General features: G+C 28.9%; 1 protein-coding gene across 6 annotated transcripts in view; it reads right to left on the bottom strand.

The window, feature by feature from the left end:
• The window catches only part of LOC107441076 (Autophagy-related 18a), a 46,331-nt gene extending 22,710 nt beyond the window's left edge, over window positions 1–23,621 (bottom strand). For 3 of the 6 annotated variants that reach the window (XR_011637732.1, XM_016054217.3, XM_071185461.1), the window contains exons 1-10: window positions 14,486–14,740; window positions 11,436–11,521; window positions 8,689–8,858; window positions 7,461–7,655; window positions 7,041–7,133; window positions 5,747–5,817; window positions 3,892–3,999; window positions 2,653–2,820; window positions 1,080–1,187; window positions 75–190 (exon numbers count right to left, since the gene is read on the bottom strand). Coding sequence is in view for 4 of the 6 variants with exons in the window: in XM_016054217.3 (XP_015909703.1) it covers window positions 75–190; window positions 1,080–1,187; window positions 2,653–2,820; window positions 3,892–3,999; window positions 5,747–5,817; window positions 7,041–7,133; window positions 7,461–7,655; window positions 8,689–8,858; window positions 11,436–11,521; window positions 14,486–14,556 (1,186 nt within the window). In the remaining 2 variants the exon portion in view is untranslated. Of the gene's footprint in view, window positions 1–74; window positions 191–1,079; window positions 1,188–2,652; window positions 2,821–3,891; window positions 4,000–5,746; window positions 5,818–7,040; window positions 7,134–7,460; window positions 7,656–8,688; window positions 8,859–11,435; window positions 11,522–14,485; window positions 14,741–23,458 lie in introns of those variants that run through there. The other 3 variants (XM_016054216.3, XM_016054218.3, XR_006225185.2) reach the window with 2 other exon arrangements.
• Between the last annotated feature and the right edge of the window lie 361 nt (window positions 23,622–23,982).

Raw genomic sequence — 23,982 nt, 5'->3', positions numbered from 1 at the left:
GCAAAAAATGTTACAAATAATAATGCATTATCAAAATAGTTTAAACCAAATGATCTTTTCTAAAATATCATTACCAGGCTGAAAAGGTCGTCTGACACTCGGTGAATCTGGTAGGGCAGCAGGTGGGGAATTCTCGGTGCTCGATTCACCAGGTTTCATTATGACGCTCTTTTCTGTCAAATTAATAAGGCTGGAAAAAAGTAAAAATTATTTCATTATGTTACAGAAGTTAATATTTCAAGATAGGCTTATGGATAAGAGTTAAGGACAAACAATATATATTTGGCTTACTTATACATTAAAATTTTGATTGTTGATATTTTATAATCATGATGTTCATTAATCATAATAATTAATTATAATCATGTTGCTCATAAATTAATTATAATCATTTATGTTGATTAATCAAATACAATCAATTACAGTTATCAACTCTTTATGCGGTCTCAGTAATATTATCAATCGTTTATTGCGATCAAAATATTACTCGGACTTGATTTCCTTTCATAATTTGTAATTACATCTTTTAATGTTATCAAGCTGAAAAGAGAAACTGAAGGAATGATAGAACATCCTTTAGATATAACATCTCAAAAGATCGAGTCATGTACGAAAATATGCTTGTAGCTTCCATATTAATAAAATCAAAAGTTTGCTAGATTGTTATGAGAAAAAAAAGAGGGATGATATGAACATATGAGTCAGATGAAGATGTGAAGATGTTAAGCCACCACCTACAAACTCTGAAATTAGAAATGCAATGAGAATGTTGAAATATGCTTATTTATAAATTGTATATAATTATAATGAAATACAGCATTATAATTATATACAATTTATAAATGAGCATCTCAGGAAAAATTGCTGATGACTAATTTTTTTTAATATCACATATAATTTGAATAATTTAAAAGAAAAATATCAAGTAAGTTTTCCCCCCGTTTTATTTTCAAACTCAGTATATGTGGCTTCAATTTTGTTAATAATATCAAATTCATTGAGTTCCCAAAGTCACCACACTAAGCAGAGACAACTTTTTCCTTAAGTAAAAAAAAAGTTAATGGAATATTTTTTCTTACTTGTGAGAGACAACAAAAGTGCAATCTCCTCCTTCAATTGGTTCCAAATCATAGATATATAGTTTACCTTCTCCAGACACCACAAGAACACGTTGAATTTTCTCAATTCTATATATATATAAAATAAAAAATATAAGAAATTTTTTTTTTAACAGAACAAAAATAATATTACTTAATAATCTTTGAAAAAATGTACATTAGTAATAAAGTTGAGCTGAAAAAACATAAATAACAAATAGGTAAATTATCGATTAAGGGGCAATTGTAATATAAAGGGATAAGCATGTATATTGCAGTTTCCCCTTTGTACATAAAGAGAAAACAAAATCAACATGCCACTCCTTTAGAACTGGCTGAGGGCAACTTATTAAAAACCACCAATTCTTTTCTATACACAGGAAAAAATAAAGAATTTATCCCTTTCAACCTCACCACTTTTTGATAAAAAGAAAAGAACTTTCCCACTACTTAACTTTAAGGATAACTAGAATTCCTATAATTTGCCTCAATAGTTCTAGTTCAAAATGGTGGGAAAACCAAGCAAAAATATGTTCTAGTTTTTTGCATACCGGATAAAAAGTGCTGCATTACTCTAATTTCCTGCTGCCCATAATGACAAAAGTAAATTTTCTGACGTACATGTTTAAAGTTTGGTTATAATTCTGCGTACATAAATTTGGAGGCAGACTATTTTTTCCCCTGCACGAATTAGGTGTTCCAGGGAATAAACTTATTTTTCACATACTTCTGCGACAGAAAGGCCTAATCTCTGCATTGTGGACGATACTTCTCTAATGGTTGCAAAATTCACATTTTACTGAATGATACTTGGTTCTGTTAATTTCATTGAAAATGTATTTCCTTATCATTATGTACAAAAAATTCAAAAGTTTACATAAGATGCCCCTTTTTCACAAATATCTCAAGGTGATCCTTTCAAGGTGTCAGATAAATTAACTGAAATTTTGAAATATCTTGTTTTTAATTCTTTACCACATTTTATGAAAGCAGGGCAGTTTGCATCCTTGCTCTATAATTTTTGGTATATTTGGATATCCCACTCAATTTCAGAAAAAAACTATCTGACTTTTCCAGGTATGTCAGGTAAATTTAAATGTAAACCCAAACCATATTTAATCCATGCCATGCAACTTTTCAAGATTTTTTATTTGCAATGTCAAATGTAAGATTTAGTGAGCAAAAAAAAATATTATTGAATGTGGATGGGAACATGGCAGTTTGACTAAAATGCGAAATTTTTACAACAAATAATTCCATCAGATGTGAAAATTATTGAACTCCAATCTCAATTACTGATACTGACAATTCTAAGAGAGAATATTTTCCAGATATAATACCACGACCATTCCCTGATTTTTGGAGTTAAAGTAAAATCCTCTGTGGGAGCCCTGGTATAACATAAGCAAAATCATAGATTTTTCTGTTTCTAGCAAAAATTTATTCTAGGTAGACATAACATTTCTTTCCATTTTAACTCTCCACTTGCTAGACAAATATAAATAAATTGTTTTAATTATTTGTACTAATAAATAAAGAAAGAAAGTGATCTCACGTTGCTAGTGTGCATATGTTCCTCACTCCAAAGAAGGGAAGGTGAACATTTGCAAAGGACCGTTCTTGGTACAACATGTCAGCCACTTGTGTGGGAAGGTAACTGGCTGAACTGATGATGGCCTTACCAAACAGTCCCAACCAGCTTTGGGGGTCTTCAGAGGGCTTCCTGAAAAAACACAACAAAAAGTTAGATCAAAGATCAAAAAGCAACCTGTCACAAAACCTGTATTTAAAAAGTGAATAATGCCCGTTTAGAACAAATTTTAAAACTAGATTCCAGGGTCTATTGTTCAAGATTTTTCAAATAGCATCAATATTTTTTGACAGTATTTTGTTTCAATAAAAATTGTAAAATGTGATACTAATGATAAAGAAGAAAATAAGAATGTGTTACAGCTAGAGTAAAACTTTTTCAACATCATGTTTGATATTTATGCATCATTTGATAAAAATCAGGAGTGATTGGGACACAAAGTGAAAAAAACCTGAAAATTTTATGTGCAAAAAATCAATATCAATTTATATACAATGCATGCTTCGTATTTAACATATTTTTTTAGATAGTATTTATAATTCATTTACCTACCGATGAAGAATATCTTTAGAGTAACTTAATTGAAGAAAAATCTTAGTTCCTACAAGAATCACGATGTTGTATTTTTAAAATTGCATGAATAAGAATCACCATATCAGATTACAAAATTGCGTGAATATAAATCACGCCATTAATTTTTTAAATCAGGTGAATAAAAATTGTGGTGTATGATTTTTAAACCAAATGAGTACAAATTGCTATTTCCAGCTTTTAAATTAGGTAGATACGAAAATTAATGTTTGCTATTCCGTGAGAATTGGAATCCTGATAGAATCAGAATTGGGTTCTGGCACAGTTCCATGTATTTAAAATGGTGAAAATCCGCCAAACCAAAAGAATGAAATTGACGGAAGAATCACGAGCATGCAAGCACATGCATCAGAATCATGTGCATATTTCCAAATATTTTTAAAAAACAAATATATTTATTCATCTTCTTTTGTAATGTAATTGCTTTTGCAGTAACTTTTAATTATTGTAAATTTATTAATTTCCAAAATCGTTAATTTTTTATCACTTTTCATACAGTTTTAAGTCATTATTTGATATCTTATGTTGACCAGCATCTATCATTCACAATGAATGGACTCATGAGAGAAAACATATTGAGACTCTACTGTATATATAAAAACACAAACTTACACGTCTTTCAGCTCTTCCAATCTAAAGATGTGAACAGTGTCTGTGTTGCTAGAAGCACTCAGATACTTAGAATCTTCACTGAAGGACAATGAATATATCCTAACACATCTGAAAATAACAATTATTGTACATGATTCAGCATGAAATATTATATGAGTTTTTTAACAACTTTTAAACTGGGTGGGTTCCAACTCAATTTTGGAAATAAAAATTCCTGATTTTTCCGCATTTTCAAATAATTCTAGAATAAATTAGTGCTACACATAGCATTTTTTTAAAATCAAAAACACAATGTTTTTTTTTTAATTTAAGAAGCAATTAAACTTGCATTTTGATATATATATATATATATACCGAATATTAAACTGTTAAAAACTGTTTATCAGGCAAAGGTTCAATCAAGTATATAAATTAGAAAAAAGCAATATTTTGAACAAAAATTTGAAAATGAAACATAGTTTATTGAGTCATATCAGTCAGCTATCTTATAACTCAACAATGTTTAAAAACCAAAATTAATTTATTCAGAATGGTGACTAATAAAAACTTAGCATTATTAGTAAACTGCAAATACAAAAGAAAAAATTCGAAACAAGAAATATTTAAGCATAGAACATTGTATAAAAATTATCTTTTTTTTTTTTAATAATTCAAAAATTACTCATGATGTCGCAGAATTTTTAAAAGAAGGATGTCAGACTTATTTGGCTTATCAGACATCAAAGGCTACTTATTGTTACTATTGTGGTGTAACTACCACTACCATTATTAAACATCAATTCACTAGTATATAAGATTTAGCACCATATTTCAATATTAAGTAAACAACAAACTCTTGACTTGCTGTACTTCCTGTAAGAAAGTATACAGCTGCTAACAGATAATTTTGATTTCTTTAAAACAGATAATTTTGCTTTAAATAAAAGAAAAAAGATATATGAATTCTGAGCTCAAATCTGCTGTATTTCATAAGTTATTAATAATATTAAGTAATTTTGGAGAGTTTGAAGTGACAATTTGTTTTAGTTACTTATAGATATATTGTTAAAAAAAGGTGACAGGGTTGCTAGTTTTAGTTAGAACTCGCTTTTTTGGCTCTCCCAATTCGACCTCTTGTTACTTGTTTATTGCTGTTTGTTCTTGTTACAAGCCATGCACCAACATACTTTAGTATTAGCAGATTGTTTTAAAACAGCGAGATTAAGTTCATTTCACTAATTATCATTCAGGTTTAAATTTTGAAATTTGTATATTGTTGACAAGGTAAGATCAACATATATTTTTCACTAATTAATTTTTATTTTTTAATGTCTGATTAACTTTTTACTTTCAACGTTTACCAAACAGACAAAGAATAAAATTCTTAATCGTTTGAAGAAAATAAGTCCTTAACTAAATTGTATGATTAATTTTCTTTTCAATTAATAAATTAAACAATAGATAATAAATTAAATAAAAGATAAAATAAAGTTAAATAACAGATATTTTGCATTTTTAAAAATAATAAAATAAAATAAATATTTAATGAATACATAAACATGTTTTCTGATAATTTTGCCCCAGTGCATGATAGTTACTAAGAGATTGGAACAAATATATTAATAGTAAAGTGTAAATGATACAGTAATTTTAAAACACACTATCAATCAGCCATTCTACTTCTAAAAAACTGATCTGGTTAAAAGTAAAAAAAGAAAGTTAATATTTCTACTTTTAAAATGGTAGTTTGGAACCTAAATTACTAAATTTTTTACACCTCTGTAATGCAAAATAGACTTATAAAGATTATTGTAGGTATAAGGGAGTAACATTAAAAATTGTAAAGAGTTTTGAGTAAGAGAAAAGAATTTCTAACCTTTTCATGCCACGGCGGAATTCATAGAGTTTAGATCCATCTAAGACATTGAAGACCCTTATGACAGTACCCTACAATCAGAATAAACACTCCGTTATAATTGATAAAAATAAATATTTATACTTACTAAAATGTATTTATATATTTTGGTAACATAAATCATTTCAAGCAGACCAACTAACAAAGCCCAGAAATATTAAAAAAACAAATAAAAATGAACTATGAAAAAATTGTTGATCTTTTGAAAATTAAAGCAGTTATGATCAAATATAATAAATTGCATTTGGTAACTAAAATTCATAACATTACTTTAGGAAGTGAAATTAAAAATTTAGTTGTAATTCTTCTAAACTCTATAGAGAAAAAAAAATGACAGGTGAGGCAGTAAGAACAGAGTAAAAAAATCTCCTTGCTTTATCACTTTTTTTTGTTGAAAAAATATATACTTACCCTATTTTTTACGTACCTTAAAAAAAAAAAGACTTTACAAAGGATTTCAAAGAATTTGAAAGTTAAAAAAAATTTTGACGAGTGACTTGATTTTTTTCTTAAAAAAATTTATGGTCATGTTTGGTTTAAGCACCGATTAAAGGAAGAATGACGAAAATTCTCTAAATACATCATCCAAGTTTTAAAAAGATATTTTCTATCAAAAACATTCACAAATCTGTAACAGCTCAAGATTGGGATATTTGGTCCTAACTGATCTTCTCGCAAAAAAAATTTAAAAAAACTTGGGATAAGTAACAATTTCAAATATTAACTAGAAAAGAAATCATTGTGATACCGACATTAGTGTAAATAAAATTGCAAACACACACACACATATATGTTACTGCAAATAACAGAAATAGGTGTTGTTGACTTCCACCAGTGAATGTTGACATTCACATAGTCACTTTGGTAAATATCCGAATAGGTCTAGATAAGTGCCACTGCCAGGTATACATTAGCCTGGTATGACCTACATCAATGTCTTTTTACGGTTCAGTGCCACTGCCCGGTATACCCTATACTGATGTGTTTTTTTAAGATCACTCAGAGGACATTAAAATATCGAATAAATATAAAAATATCAACGAATAAATTAATATCAAATCGGATATAACAAATATTTCGGACATTCACCAGAGCGACTATGTGATTGTTGACATTCACCAGTGGAAGTAGACACTCTCTAGATATCGGTCATTCATGGTAACATATAATATAGCACACAAATTCTTCAGTCAGCATGAATTACGGTATAATTGTACATTTTTGTTGAGTGTGAGAGGCAAAGTGAGAGACATACTTTTTCAGAAGCTGTAGCCAATTTAGTTCCCGTAGGGTCAAATGCCATGGCAGCAAGAGGATTGTCATGAGCTGGAATCATGGATTTTGCTTGCTACAATAGACACACATAAAAATTATTGAATGGTATCCACTTCTGCAACGTTCAAATACATGCACCAAAATAATTGTATTAAATTAACAACATAATGTATAACTAAAAACATAAAAAAAGAACTAACTAAAGTATCTTTTTTTTAACACTGACCAACAAAGTTAGTCACTTTGTAATTAATTAAATCCATTTTAAATGATAATTTTATCTCAAAGCAAATATTTGATAGACATAAATAACAATAACGAAAAAGCTATTGATATTGTAATATTTCTTTTCAATACATGTAGTAGCAACTCAAGCTTAAAAGACTTTCCAAAGACTCACCAAATTTAATGCATCAAAAATTTGTACTTCACCGATTGAGCTGCTTCCAGGATAAGCGAGATAGTTGTTTTCGTTACAAACGGAAAGGACACATAATCCAGATGGGTTAGGAGGAGTGTCTTTAATTGTGTGCAGAACTTTCATGTCCCTTATATTGTGGATATAAAGGCTCTCTTCTAAGCAGACTACAAGTCTCTGAAAGGAACAATTAACATCAAGATTGCATCTAGAGAAAACTGCAAGACATGGTAATAAAGTTAAAAATATGCAATAAAAATTTTTTTTATCGCATGAACAGAATTAAGACTACATCTATGTAGATTACAAGTTGCTGTAAAATTAAAAAAACTATAACGGAATGCGATATCTTGAACACGCCACCCAAAAAAATAAAAACTACATCCAAATAAGACTAAGAGTTGTAGATATAAATTAAAAATTAGCACAGTAAAACAATACTTTAAATAAATCACCAGAATCAAGGTTACATCTAAGAGAACAATAAGTAGTGGTAATAAAACTAAAAAAAAAAAACAATTATCAGAATACATAAAATAGAATTAAGATAATATTAACAATTACAAAATAATTTACCTTAAAAAAGTGAGACATATAAGTTTTGTAAAATCAAATAATTTAAACAATTTGAAAAAAAAAATAATACCAGAATGCCTGCAATATTTATTCATATTTTGGTTTATCAGTTAGTGCCTGAAGGTGCTAATGTAAAGCAGTTCATGTTTACAAACTCAGTTCATAAATATATCAACAAAATAATTGAAACTATTAAAATAATTTAGTCTTAGAATGAGGTTAAGTTTTTCTTAATTTTAGGTTTTATTTTGGTAAAATATAAAAGTAACGTTTAATGGCATAACTAAGAACTTTTCAAAGATCAAATATCTTTCGAATGATCAATCAAAATTTTAGAGTGGGCTAGATTCACTTGGCCTCGTCAAATTAGACGGTAAAAAAGGCAGTCGAATCATGATTGTGTGTATTACAAAATTGGCATACACATATGAAGAACAAAACAGGAAGAAAACTAAAATTGTCTCTAAATTGTAAAAACAAAATATGAAAAATGAATACCTGTTTAAAAAAAAATATATTCTATTCAATATACATGTTCCTCTATAACGTATAGAAAGATAAATAACAAATTATGCTTAACAGTGTTAACAAAGTATCAAATTAAGCAAACCAGTAAACACAGGATTAAGTTTACCTGTCTGTTTAGTTTAACAGCTAAGATGGTGTTTGAGTAGCTATAGTTACATATTTCGGAACACTTTTTAAAATGGCACACTTTGAGTTTTCGAGGAGCACAGTTAGTAACGAGTGCAACCAGACTAGAGGAGAAGAGTCTCTCAATGATACGGATGTCCTCGGCAGGTTCTGAAACACAAATATCGCAATTTAAACCTGTTATACAATTAACCACAGTTAACAAAAAAAAAAAAGAATTTTGAACAAAACCATAAACATTTTAATGAAACATATTCCAGGTTTTTAAAAAGCAGGATATAGTGTATATGTAGTATAATATTGAAAAATTTATGATTCATGATTGAATTTCTTTTATCTAATTTTTATGCAAAAACTTTATGACCCAATTTATTTTCTGTTATCTTGAAGTTTGAAAATGTAGGTTATCCAATACAGCCTCAAAAAATACAAGATTTTTGCTATCGGCCTGAGTTCTTCAAATAACCACTTACCTGCATTACCGATTCAGTCATCAGTATCAAGATTTACATAGCAAACATTTATTCCGCTTGCCAGGGATTATTTTAATTAGACATTTTAGAATTTAAAAAGTGAGCAAAGTTTTCAAAATCAGGTCAGAAAATAACTGATATAAATCATAAAATAGAACTCTTAACAATTGACATGAATTTTGTTGTTTGAGTTCTCTTACAGCTTAAAATAATTCATAAAACTATATAAAATAAGCAATTAAAAACATTTCTAAAGCTGCGAAGAGGAAGATGACACTATATCACCTTACTAATCCCAATACCCCATAATGGGAGAAGTCAATGCTGTAAAATAATTTGAAGTAAAATAATTTCGTAGTATCCTAAAAATAAAGCATACCTACAAATAAACGAATAAAGTACGACCAAAAATGTCAAATCCTAACTTAATTCGAAGTGCAAAAAAAAAAAAAAAGCTCATCACCAACCATCAATGAGAAGGTAGAAGAAATTTAATAAGAGTAAATTTATATTTTCTTCAAATTAATGGGACAAATTTGTAAAAAGTATACAAAAAATGCTTTAAATACAAAATATAAAAAAATTACAAATTTTGTTCTTAGACCTGTTGTACTATTTGTTACCATCTTATAACAACAGTATATATATACAAAATGTTAAAATTATAAATTCATATTTTCTATCATCTCAACACTTAGTTTAATAAATTAAACTAGTGGGCTACGCCCCCTGCTCACTAACGCTCGCCAACCCCCGAAAATTGCTACGCAATCTTATATGGATTGCTTCGCAAACCAAGTTCGCTTCGCTCGCTGCTAACTTAGGTACATTGCAAATACACAAAATTCTAAAAATTCAAAACAATCATTCAAATCCATATAAAAACTTTTTTTTTAAAAAAAATTACATCTTTTTAGTAAATACTAAGTTATTAAAAGAAATTTGAATTCAAATAAATAACATGTAATTCGTTAAACCTATTAGAAATGTGCGATTGTATAATTCGTGAATAAATCAAAAATCGTCAAATAAATTCGTAATATATAAATTCGTGAAAAAAAGCGCTTTCGACAAAATACTAAAATAGAGATCTATTGACAAAGACTACTCACTTCTGTCTAGCTTAATAGTATGAGATTGCCGCAGCAAATGCTCTCTGGTTATTTTAGCTTCCGTTTTTAAAAGCGCTATATGTTGAGCCACCTCAGCTAGATTTGGCATGTGACATTTTTCGCGGCAATCACTGGTCGATTCGCCGTGTAAGAGAAATAGTAACATAAACAAAACAAAGCAAACGTTGCCACCGGTGGAAAAGAAATACAGCAAAAATTTGGGAGCCACGTAAGAGAATTATATAAATTAAATGAATATAAGTGGATTGCATTAAAATAAAAAAAATTTCAAGATTTTACATCTTTTTTTGAATAAGAGGGGTGAAAGAAAGGCTACTACCAAAATAAACATTCTAAACATATTAAATTTATCAAATAATAATAAAATAATAAGAACAAAAAAAATTAAGTAAAAAAATACATGATAAAAAAGTATAATAAAAAGAATCAAAACAAAGTGAAAACCTCTATTTTTTAATTTTTTATAATTACACATTGAATTAAATGAATCGAAAATATGCTGCTGCCCTCTACAGTGCTAGGCAAATTCCGAATTCAAATAAAAAATGTTAGAATATTTCTGTCCACACAAAAAACCACAAAATTCAATTAAATGATTTTTTTTTTTTTTTTGAAACACATAAAGTGCTAATATAGAAATATTATATAAAAAAAAATTATTAAACAAATTTTCAAATGAATCTTTTTCAAATTCAGCGCGGTATTTAATAAGATAAATCATCACAAATTAATCATAAATTAAATAAAAGATTTGCCCTAGAGAATCATATGAAATTTTAGCATAAATCAGGACAACACGATTAAAGTTCAAACTATTTAAACTCTATTTGTTATAAAATGGCCTGCCAGGTAGCAAAAATAAGTATATCGTGAAACCCTCTCTTCCTGCTTGGTGCTTATATGATATTTGATGGCCTTTAACTAAAAAAAAAAAGGGGGGACTTTAATTTTCAGGGAAATTTCAAATCAGGAAAACTGTGTACCGGGGAAATAGTAAGCTCTAAAGATTTTTGGAAAGCATAAAAATACTTATCAACTTTAAATTATTATCAAAATAAAAATTTAAAAAAAAAGTGACAATATGCAACCTTGATCATTAAAATCTTTAAAAAAGATTTTACCTTGGGATTCATGAATAATTTCCAAGTTATCAACAGAGTTGAAAGCATATAATTTAAAGCCATTCTTGGTACCAACAGCTAGTGATCTGAAACAGAAATTGGGAAAAAAAGAGATAAAAAATTTTTAAAATTGAGAGAAAATTTATATCTCATAGTATGTTACAATGATGAATCACCCTTAATAAATTTATTCACTAATAAACTTATTTAAGGAAGAAAAAAAAAGTTTGTTGATTGTAAGTTATATGAAGTTATAAGTAATTTTGGTAGACTCTTAAACTATTTGGTTTTATAACTGACCATTCTTTGTTCAACTCTGAGCCTCGTTACTTTAAACTGAACCAGGAAGACGAGGGGCATTTCAGCTTCGTGCAGGACTTTTAGAATGCTTCTGTATTTGTGTTACATGGAGAGGAAAATTGGAAAACATGTAAACCTCCCAGAGTTAACATGAGGGCAAGGGGATTAAAGCCCATGATTCATTTACCACTGAAGCCATTTTAAATCAGCATGGTGGTCCCACGAGCTGAGAGCAGAATTCGCATCGATCAGCCATCACTGGGACTCCAACCTGGATCACCTTATTGAGAGGCAAGCTCTCAATCCCCTGAGACAACAAAACTCTTCTTAGATTATTTTTTGAGTTGAAAGATTTTCTATAAATATGAGCTTGAACAATTAGCTAACTTTAAATATTTAGACACAATAGTAAATAGTAATAACGACATAAAAATTTAAATCAAAACGGCTAATAGATTAGCATGGATCAAATCTAAACACATAAGTAGTCAAACAAAAATAAAGTTGTACAAGACACTAGTGAGACCAATCGTTTCATATGGCAGCGAAAGCTGGTAATCAACAAAGCAGATGAAGAGAAATTGATAATTTTTGAGAGAAAATATAAAGAAAAACTTTTGGTGCAGTAAGAGAAAATGGAACCTGAAGAATTCGTTAAAACCATTAATTGCGATCAAAATTTAACGAACCTAACATTGTAAAAGTCATCAAGGTTTCTCAAACAAGGTAGCTATGACATGTACTGGGAAACAGAATTCATTTTTGAATAAATTTGTGTACAATAATAATTAATTTCTTTTTCACATTAACATAATTTTTCTTAAATCAGTTATAAAATACATTAATTTAAAAGCTAAATGTTCCTTTTTTATTCACAAATGCAAAAAAATTTTGTTTTAATAAAATTTTTGAAATTATATATGATTGGTATAAAATAGTTAATAATAAGTATGGTATAAAGGTGTGAATTAATACTATTTTAACACGGCAGGCAGCACAAAAATAAATTAATTAAATATGTGTGCTTACTTACAGTGGAAAAAAAAATTAGAAAACACTCTTGAAACTCAAAATTTGTTTTTAAAAATTGCCAGAGTTCAGTGGGAAAAAAAACTGCACACAGAAAGTTAGGGAGTAATTTGGCACTATTTCTTCATGCAGAATAACTTTTTCAAAAAATTCTTCCTCCAATCTAATCAAAACAAAGAAAAAAAGCTTTTTATACTTTGGACTAAGAATCTTGCTCACAAAAGCCACTATTAACTTTTTTTTACAAATAAAAGACACTCGTTCTTGATTATAGAAATAACATAAAGATTTAGAAACTATGGATCTGTTTGGCAATGTGGAACTTTTGGAGCCTACTTTAAATTTCTTCAATTTTTAAGAAGTTTATCATTTCAGGGTTAATTGTTATTAATCATTTAACAGTTTAATAATAATTGCTTTATCAACATTTTAAATATTGCTCTCAAAAAATTAAACTAAAATAAAAACGTTAAAATCTTTAAGAATAATAAATTGTAGGTAATTCCCGAATTTTACAAACTTATAGAACGTTCCTACTGAATGTGGTTTGATAAAATTTGCAGTTACTGGTGCAGAAGCTACCTTTTGGGTGATTATATCGGGTTTGGCGAAAATGGCCACTGGGATAATGGTCAGCAGAATAAGCGAAAATGGCTAATGGGATAATGGTCAGCTGAATAATCTCTAAGCAACCACAAAATCAAGATTACCTCCTAAATTCATAGTTTCCACCAACAATAAAATAAATTTAAAACGCCTGCTAATGTTAATTAAAATAAATGATAAAATTTTATTGATTTTAAGTACAAAAGGAAAAAAAACTAATAGAATATAATGATAAGAAACGTGAAAATAAAAAAAGAATAATAAAATAAATATATTTCTGAATATACATTAAGTTTTACTAAAAACTAAATTCCTAATTAAAATCAAAAATCATAATTACGTTTTATTACAACTTAATTAATTATCTAAACTTTAAATCTTATTTTTAATAAAAACGTATTTCTTTAAACATACTGATTAATAATACTCAGCGTGTCTAATAAATAAAAATTTAATACGAAACAAATAAAACACTGAACCTAATATTATTGAAACTGAAAGTTCCAGCTTTAATATACAAAATGATGATAATGTGCAGAAAGATAAAAATAAAAAATTTTGCAGTTATATTAATTTTTACTTTTATTACAATGCGGAAAAATTCCAGAAAAATAATCAAGTTTTGAACGAAAAAAAAATATTATAACTAATATTTAAGCATAAAAAACATTGCATATAATAAAATATTTATTGCTAATATACAGATAGGTGTGACACTCATGAATCACAAACTGGGTAGAGCGAAACTATAAAGTGGAAACATTTAATCTCTCTAAACTTTTGACAGTTGCATTTTACTTCCTCAAACAATCATTAACCACAGACATTTCAAGGTTGCAACAAACAATTCTGTACCTCTAAAACCAGAAATATAACACAAATAGCTACGAGCAAAATCGAGGTGAACAATACGATCCTCACAAAGACACCTTGCTTCATATAAAATGCATTATACATTTAGCACAATTAATTTGAAAGAGAAAAAATCTCAGCAAAACGTAGATTGCAATCAAAAATTCTATTTTAAAACGCCTCTATCAAATCATAAGAGGAATGTAAACATTACGAAATATTGTTTGTAAATAAACAGCCATACTTGTTTTGGTATAACTTACGTGCAATCTTGGTTGAAATTAACGAATAAAACTTCCCCGGATGCTTCATCAGTTGATTCGATTAGATTCATTTTATGTTTAATAAAAGAAATAATTCACCTTGAGTTGCAGTGGGTTCAGAAAGAAAGTTTTTGTAGGTTATTTAAGAATGCATGTAATCAAACCCTTCCTAACTTCGTCGTCCTGCCATTACATCAGCTGTCTTTTCTACTCTTGTTGTTTTGCTCCTTCATTTGACTCACGCTCAATGTTTTGGGAGCGTTTGCGCATGCGCTTTAACATTACAACACAAAAGATGTCTTGATCACGAAATTTGACTTCCAGCTGCCCACTGCGCTTGCGTTGGGAGGTGACACAATATTGTGTTTTAGATTAGTATTGGTTAATGATGTTGGTGATCATGACGCGAAACGATGATGACCAGCTTGAACTTGTTTTCATTTTTTTTTATCGTTCTCTAATTCTTTTGTAATATCATTTCATTCTAACAACATAAAAACAGATGTTTGAAAACGTTTGCAGCGATTGTTTATTTTTCACCTTTACGGATGTATAGACGTAGAATATGGATATAAATATACTGACGATAAATATTTAGCGTTCTTTTTTATCTGCCACTTGTTAAAATCTATTGAAAGGTTATAGTTTTAATAATTTATAAACAAAAGCATTTTAAACTTGTACTCCCGGGTTGACGCACCTGCATCTGTCAGAAATATTCATACTAAGAGGCATGTTTGGATTTTTAATTTCATTATAAAATGCTTTTTAAATGAAAATTTACGACATCTGAAAAAAAAAAGGTAGGTTAAGTTATTCTTAGAGGAATGCATGCAATTTTAAACAGAAGGGTATGCGTCTCCATTCGCAAACACTTCCCGTTTGCGCAACCCCCACACTGAAATTATTTTGCGTGGAATTTATTTAATTATATCAAAACTGAGATGAGCACCGTAGGCCTTGGCTCTCAATGGGCTGTCGCGCCATTGAGTTTAGTTTCAGTTTAGCAGTACATCATTAAGGATAAACAACCTTTTATACAGATAATAAGTTTATTTATATCGTGCAATTCATGAGGAGCATTTTACCATGATAGCGAGAGTAGCCTAATTTCTGCTTTTTTTGGAATTCACTTCTCTACTACTTTGTAATAAATTATTTTGCTGAAATATAATTAGCATCCCTGTGAACAACAACAGCAAAAAATGTTATAAAATTATCGATATCATGGTATTCATTCATTCTCAAGGATGCCAACTTGCATCGCATTGTGGAAAAAAATTTTCTACAAATAGCTGGAGAAAAAAAAGTTAACACTGTAAATAACTTTGGATCTAATGATGGGATCATCATGTACTATATGGTTCAACCTTAATGATTCGCGAGTATAAACTTTTAGTTGTCGTCTGCACTAATTAATTAGTGCAGACGATATTTTACGTTATGAAATCAGGCACCAAAATGTACTTTCCCTGAGTAAACATACTTTCGATGGATTCGGATTTTAGACTCTCAGGAAAAGTAGTCGCAATTTGAAAAATATAATCCCACTAACTTTGTCAGGAGAGAGGTCGAAAGTCTGGACCACCTAATGTTAATTTTACTTTTTGCGTATTTTGCCATATCTCGAGAACTTTTCATACAAATCGGTAAAGTTTTGCATATAATTTTAAAATTCGTTTATTTAAAGATAAATCCATGTTAAAAAAACTTTTTATAATTTTTAACAATTATTTGCTATTTTAATTAATAATAGACGAAAATTTTTTGAACTGTACGGTATTTAAATTAATTTTCACATCATTTAAAAGAATGTAATTTCACACTGCGAATATCAAAGCTTAAAAAAGTTGTATATTTAAAATTGGATTCCTAACGAACTATTCACTATCTTTATATCTCTAGCCATTGTCGCTTTCATAGACGGGCCACGGAGACATACATTTTTATTTCAACTTTTAAACTTTTTATAATTTATAGTACTGTCAGGGTTGAGACTAACTGTAATTTTCTTAAAAAGTAGCAGTGAATTTGAGAAAAATATAGAAGTTTAAAATTAATGGAATTAACGAAGAAAAAAAAGCATATATGGGAGTACATATAGGGGTACAAAAAGTAAATAAACAAGCGAGTTTTTTTTTTTTTTTTCGTAATGCTCATTTAAGTAGAAGTTAAATTAAAAAAAAATTTTAGTTGCTTAAAAAATGTATGGGAACCGAGAGGGCTGGAAAGATTCGATCGGTCAGCTTAATGTCTGTTAAAAACATAACTGACATGTAAGAGAAGGGGCTGATGAATAACCAAGTAAATTATTTTAAACGACCCCGAGTTTTTTCTAATCCGACTTAACAACAATACACATTTTTCTTTTCTTTGAAATAACTTTAACATGCTCGTTAGTGCTAATAATAAAAAGACATATAAATTTTTTTTTCTTACGTAATAATGATAAAAATATGAAATCTTGTTTTGAATGAAACGTTGACAAGTACAGTAACAGGTAAATATTGATGATAAGTGTAAATCCTCCTATCTCTCTTTTTTCGATAAATATTATCTTAAATAGTGGGTCAACACAATGTTTCCGAGAAGCCATTGGTAGACTCAAATAATACGTAAGCAGTTCTATCCATGGAATGAGGTTTTAAACAGACTAGCTTGTTTTAACTGCTTAAAAGAGCAATTTTGTCATCTTGAATTTCGAATTTTTAGCTGTGAGAAATATCTATGGATCTCATAAATAAATATGCCTCGTAATTTTTTTATTCGAAATTTAATATCAAATACAAATTGATATATATTTACTTTTATGTGAATGTAGTGCGGCAAAAGAGCTAAAAGGAACATCCTGAATAACTTTTGATTAAATAATCGGATCTTCACGTTTTAGGATGTTAATGGTTCGAGGAGGTGATCTCCAATATGCTAATCAATTAGTGCAGACGATAGTTTATTTTACAGAAACATACACAAAAACGTACCTTCTTTGAACAAACATGCCTTTTTTCCGACGAATTCGGATTTCTGATCTTCTAAAAGGGGTAGCCGCAATCAGGGAAATAGGGTTGCAATGACAAACAGAAGAGCAGTCCCTTATGAGAACTTTTTAAGCGTGTTGAAAGATTTATACGCAAAATTATAATTTTTCTTTTAAATGTAATTCCATGCAAAAAAAATAACTAGTAAATATTTATTATTTTATTTAATAATAGCCGAAATATTTTTGAATTGCAAGATACATACATTTTTGACATCACTTTAAAAATTGCAGTTTTATATAGCAAAATATAAAGTTTGAGCGAAATGGGTTGTATAGTTCGTGAGAAATTGAAATTTAAAAATGTCAGATATTTAAATTTCGATTATTACTTGAACGATAAGGGTCAGACTTCGTATTTTGATCTGAAAAATTACTTTCTTTGAAATGGTGTAAAAAAAATTGTGTATCTTACTATTCAGAAACTTTTTGATACTTAAAAAAGTCATATTTAAATTTCGATTATTACTTGAACGATAATGCTCAGACTTCGTATTTTGATCTGAAAAATTACTTTCTTTGAAATGGTGTAAAAAATTTTATATCTCACTATTCAAAAACTTTTTAACTACGTAATATTAAATTAAATACTAAAAAAAAAATTACTAAAATTATATTTTGCTTGGAATTATCTTTGGATAAACGAATTTCCTAATTGTGTGCAAATTTTTTTTCAATTTGTTTAAAAAGTTAAATATGGCAAGATGAGAAAAAATTAAAATTGAGGTCCAAACTTTGGACCACTTTCCTGACTAAACTATCGAGACCCTATTTCCCAGATTGCGACTACCCCATATTTTGAGGGTTCGAAATTCAAAATCGTCGGAAAAAAAGGTATTTTTATTCAGAGAAAGTACGTTTTTAAGTCTAATTTTGTAACTTAAAAAATCGTCTGCACTAATTAATTAGCTTATTTGAGGTTATCTCTTCGAACCATTAAGTTTGGATCTTAGAAACGAGAAGATCCGATTTAATGATCGAATCAAAAGTTATTCAGGGTGGTCAGTTCTTTTTCCGCAATGTACGTGTACTGAATTGTATTTAAAATTATGAAAACAAGGATTTTTCACCTATTCACGCTTATCGTTTTATGTTGTTAAGATATAAAAGTTGAAGTACGATGCATGTTTCAACCAAGTAGATATTTCTATCCGTAACCTGGTACATTAGCTCACTGTGACTTAATTATAGATCAAAATATAAATGAATTTATGATTATTACTGTTAAAAGAAGGTTTACCACAAGTGAAAAAATTAAACATATATGTAAATATAGAATGATCATATGTTTGTAGGATTAAAATCTATCTGCAAAGTATCACTTTAGCTTTTATTACCACTTGGGAAAATCATTGTTGGAAAAGTTGACGGGTATATTATCCTCCTACCACTATTTTATGCTGCGACCACGGCCCCCATTTTTTTTGATTGGGAAAAAAATTATGGTAAAAACAATTCATTTTTGTCTAGTTTCTAACATAGTTTCTGTAAGTAAATAAGTTAAATATTTGAATTTTAAAGAGCGGAATCATAACTTTCTAAAAATTAAATTCTAAACTGTATAACACTCATTCAATTTTCTCTGATTCTATCGATTTGTATTACAGAAGCCTAAAATAGATGTCTGCTCAAACGTTCTTTAATTAGTGCATATATTCTCCCGATTATGATTTTTTTTTTAACTTTATTTTGTAACAGTCAATGAGCAGCCGGCCCAGTATTCGGGTTTACGACTACTAATGTTCAACTCCGTAGCCTTGTTATTTGGAACGCAATCCAGAAGAAAAGAGTAACCCCTGAGAAAAAGACAACTCCTGGATCAAGGATTGGGAGAAATTTACCTTCGTGAAGAACTTTTTGCTTGAACTAACCCGCATTTGCGTTGAACGGCGAGGAAACCTCCCATGGTTCGCCTGACGGCATGGGGACTCTAACCCATGATCCGTCAACCACTGAGCATATTTTACGTCAGCACTGTGGTGGGTGCAAGCTGGATGCGGAATTTGTATCGACCAGCAATCGCTTGGATTCGAGCCCGGTTCATCTCATTCGCAGGCGAACGCTCTATCCCCTGAGCTATCACAGCTCATGTAGTAAATCTTTTAAAAAAATTAAGAAAAAGAAAAGAGAAAAAAACTGTCATCCGAAGCAAAGCAATTTTTTAGTCATTTTAAGGCCACCTTAAATTTTTTTTAAAAAAAATTTGGAATGGAAGCTCGAGCCTCTCGAGCTTTTTCGGTAATCAGGCCCTGGTTGAGAGCCTTGTTTTAAAAGGCTCACCACGATAATTGTGGTGGTCAAAATGACTTTAAATTAACATTACTAAGTCGAGAGTCATACATGGCTGTCACCAGGGATGCCGACTGCTTCGTAATCTACAAAATATTTTACTAACCGGTAGAGAATTAAAATGGCAGATTTTCGTATAATTTTGTCAACTTTCTAAAAAGCTGAACTATGTATCGTTTAATATAAGCATTTGAATCATTAAGAAGTAGTGGTGGAAAAAGGCTCGAGCTTCCACTTCAAATTTAAAAAAAAAAAAAATATTAAGGTTGCTCCAAAGTGGCTGAAATATTTTTTTGTTTCGGATGACAGTCTTTCGTTTTTTTTTTTCTTTCCAATTTTTAAAAGGTTTGCTAAATCGGGAGAATACTTGCACTCATTAAGACGCGTTGGAGCAGACATCTATTTCAGTTTTCTACAATACAAGTCAGTAGAATCAGAGAAAGATATGGTTGGCGACAGTTTAGAATTTAATTTTTAGAAAGTTATGATTCCACTCTTTAAAATTCAAATAGTTAACTTATTTACTTACAGAAACTTTGCCAGAAACTAGACAAAAATGAATTGCTTTTGCCATAATTTTTTTCTCTGTTTCACTTTCACCCATACACATGTAACTGCTAAGCTGCGCATGGTACCTCTAATTCAGTTTAAATCCCACAGATTGATCCACGTGCAACCATATATAATGTCAAATGTGCCATAATAGGGAGGGGGTAGAAATATTATGCTTCTGAGCCACTTATAGAAATAATATTTATAGCATTAGTAAGTTTCATTTTAATGGACATAGAATTAACGAAAATTTTTCTCAAACAAAAAAAAGTGGGCCCCGAAACGAGTCTGGGCCTTCCTTAATCTCGGAGGTTAATCGGGCACTGTGTAAAAAACTTATAAAACGAATTAACCACATTTTACTACCACTAGAAAATATTTATCCGCAATTCGGCTTCTCTGTACCACTAAACACAAATTCACACATAAAGCTGAGACAATTGGCTGCTCTGATAATAACTGAAAGTTTTACGACATATTTCAGAATTGTGCACAACTAAATTAGATTTTTTTTTAATTTTTAAATTTAGATTTTTTTTCCGTCATATTTATTAACTTAAGTTCTGATAAAAAATTGTAACACTGTTTAATATTGTTAATAAAAATATTTTACATAAAATATTTATTATTTCTTGTTAAAATGCTAAAATTCTTGCCTGATTACTATAAATTTTTACTGACTGAATAAATTAAAAATATATACTTAAAAAAAACAAATCAAATCAAATAAAATATATTTATAAACAGTTATTTTAAAGTACTCTATACAGAACATAGTTTCTATTCATTACTTATCTACGAAAACTATATATATATTTATTTAGTTTTAAATGTCCTTATTTAAATAACGTGAAACAAAATAAGTACTATGATATATGTATATTAAGCAGCAAAATATTTTACATTTAGCTTATAAAAAGTTATAATTTAAAAGTTTCACCTAATTTTATATCCCATATATTCTCTTTCTTTTTTATCTACTAGTCTATTTTGGAAATAAAATAATAATTTACACACATTCACCTCTCATTATTTTTATTTATTTACTTATTTATTTTTGTTGATAAAACCGCCAATATTATTGAAATGAAGATTTTAATAAACCTCGCAAATATCAAAACATATTTATAAATTCTACTGCACACAAAGCTGCCAACCCGGGATCCTTAGCTTTCCACCTGATTCGCATACCTTTTTTACTTCTTTCCTCGGTAAGATTTTAAAAATCATGTGTTAAGGGTGTTGATTACAGAACACCCGGTATATTTGCTGCCTTACGCTTAAATATAATGGAAATGATTAATAAAGATGTTCTCTACATTTTTTTCTTCCTAATCACATCTTAAGGATCTATTTTCGAATTGAAAGTAACACTGTTTGTTAACTATTCGTTACTGCCTTAGAAGTAATTAATAAGTTTGGGTTTATCAAATTATTGAAACACGTGATAAGCAAAGCAAATGGTTAAATTGAATTTATTTATGAAATTAAACTATGCAAATAATAAAAATAGTGATCTATAATACTATATTTGATAAACTAATTAAAAACAGAAATAATAACTAGCATTAATAATAAGTAATAGGGCTAATAAATTGAATATTAGAAGGATTAATCAACTAAGTAATAACAAAATTAATGTACTTAGAAATAACTGGGCTGACAAATTTAATTATAACATGATTGAAGAACTATGTAATAACAGATCTATTAAACTAAACAATAGAGAATCACTGTACTTAACAATAACAAAATCATTAAATTAAGCAATGACAAAATTATTAAACTAAATAATAACAGAATCGTTAAACTAAACAATAACAGAATTATTAAACCAAGAAACAGCAGATTCATTAAACTAAACAAGAACGTTATTATTAAACAAGATATTAACAGAATTATTAAAGTCTAACTGAACTATATATATAAACTAAACAATAACAGAATTACTGAACTAAAGAATAACAAAATCATCAAACTAAACAATAACAAAATTATTAAACCAATAAATAACAGAATCATTAAACTAAAAAAGAACATAATTATTAAACCAAATAATGACAGAATCAAATTTTTCATGTTTTACTACGTTTTTAACTCACACACAAAAAGTGTAAGACATAGAAAAAATGGTTTAAGTCAGCGATTCTCAAATGGTGTTCCGCTACACCCTTGGGTTCCGCGGAGGGATCACAGGGGTTCCCAGTAATTTCTTTTAACCAGTAATGATTTTTGAAAACTGTAATTATATTTACATCCAAACAATAACCCATAATTCGATATTTTTGTTGTTTGTATGAAATTTTCAAAGTAAAATACCAATTAAAAAAGAAATAGCCAATTTTCTTTTTAAAAAAAATATTTTTTCAAATGTCTATATAGTGGAGAAATAATGAAAAGTTACAACAGATCAATTACAGATTCAATTTATAAAAAAAACAGATTACAGATTCAATTTATAAAAAAAAACAGATTACAGATTCAATTTATAAAATGATTATGTTACAGATGACATGTTAAAGATTCAATTTTTAAAAAAATTGAATCTGTATTTAGCATCGAACTTTTCAATTTAAAATAAAATAATCAAATTGAAAACTTAAAAAAATTTTATGTTCCTCCGATAACTAACCCATTCTGAAATTTCTTATCAGCTCTTTTTCTAAAGCTATGATTCTTTATTCAATTTCAGCCTCATGAAACTAGATTTAGATTAGATCCAAATCTGCGAGTTCAACTGTACTGTTTGAATAAAACCTGTACATTTTTAACTATTATTGATTGAACGATGTATGAAAAACACGTTAAATAATTATCAAAGTAATCAGTAGATTTTTTTTTGTTAGTATATTTACAGCTGCTGATAAATTTTCTTTATGAACTTGGGGTTCCGCCAAAAGATGCTCAATCATTTAGGGTTCCATACCACCCCCCCCCCAAAAAAAAANCCGCAAAAAAAAAAAAAACATATTTGCGAATTCTCCCACTACTTTTCTCAATGATGATAAATTATTCCTATGAAGGTAGTGAGATTATTTTGAGATAACATGATCAACAAGTCAACAACCAACTATAACGCAAAAGAATATTCATACCTTAGTTTATAATATGGATCCTTCTTTAAATTACTCAGAAAATCAATGGAAAAATGACTGTAATTTAAATATTTTAATCTTCTTACTCTCCTTTCCGACATTGTTTCCTACAAACTTTGCCCGGGTTCTTTCGACTTTCCTTCCAAGAAAACTATTCATGCTAAAATTCAAGGTCACCCCACCTGTTGAAGGGACTGGGTCGGACCCCCTGGATACTGGCTTCGCAAGAATTTCTCGTTTCAATGATTGGTCATTTCGATAATTGCTCAGTTCATCTTTTAATCCAAGTTCTTCGATTCATGCATTTTTCGGATTCTCTCTCATTTCTTTCTCAATTTGTTTCCCTCTCGTGTTCTCAAATTTATTATTAAATGACATTTTCGTTCAAAATTGAACTGCTGACGGAGCAGACGAATTCTCACAAAGGGAATATATTTCAAAATTCGTGTGCATTAATATTTTGGAATTTTTTTTTTTCTTTTAAAGTTGGCCCTGAAAGTTTTCAAATGAATGCAAATTCTTTA

Source organism: Parasteatoda tepidariorum, chromosome 9 (genome assembly GCF_043381705.1).
Source record: "Parasteatoda tepidariorum isolate YZ-2023 chromosome 9, CAS_Ptep_4.0, whole genome shotgun sequence".
Classification (NCBI taxonomy): domain Eukaryota; kingdom Metazoa; phylum Arthropoda; class Arachnida; order Araneae; family Theridiidae; genus Parasteatoda; species Parasteatoda tepidariorum.
This window is presented reverse-complemented; position numbering and strand designations above follow the sequence as displayed.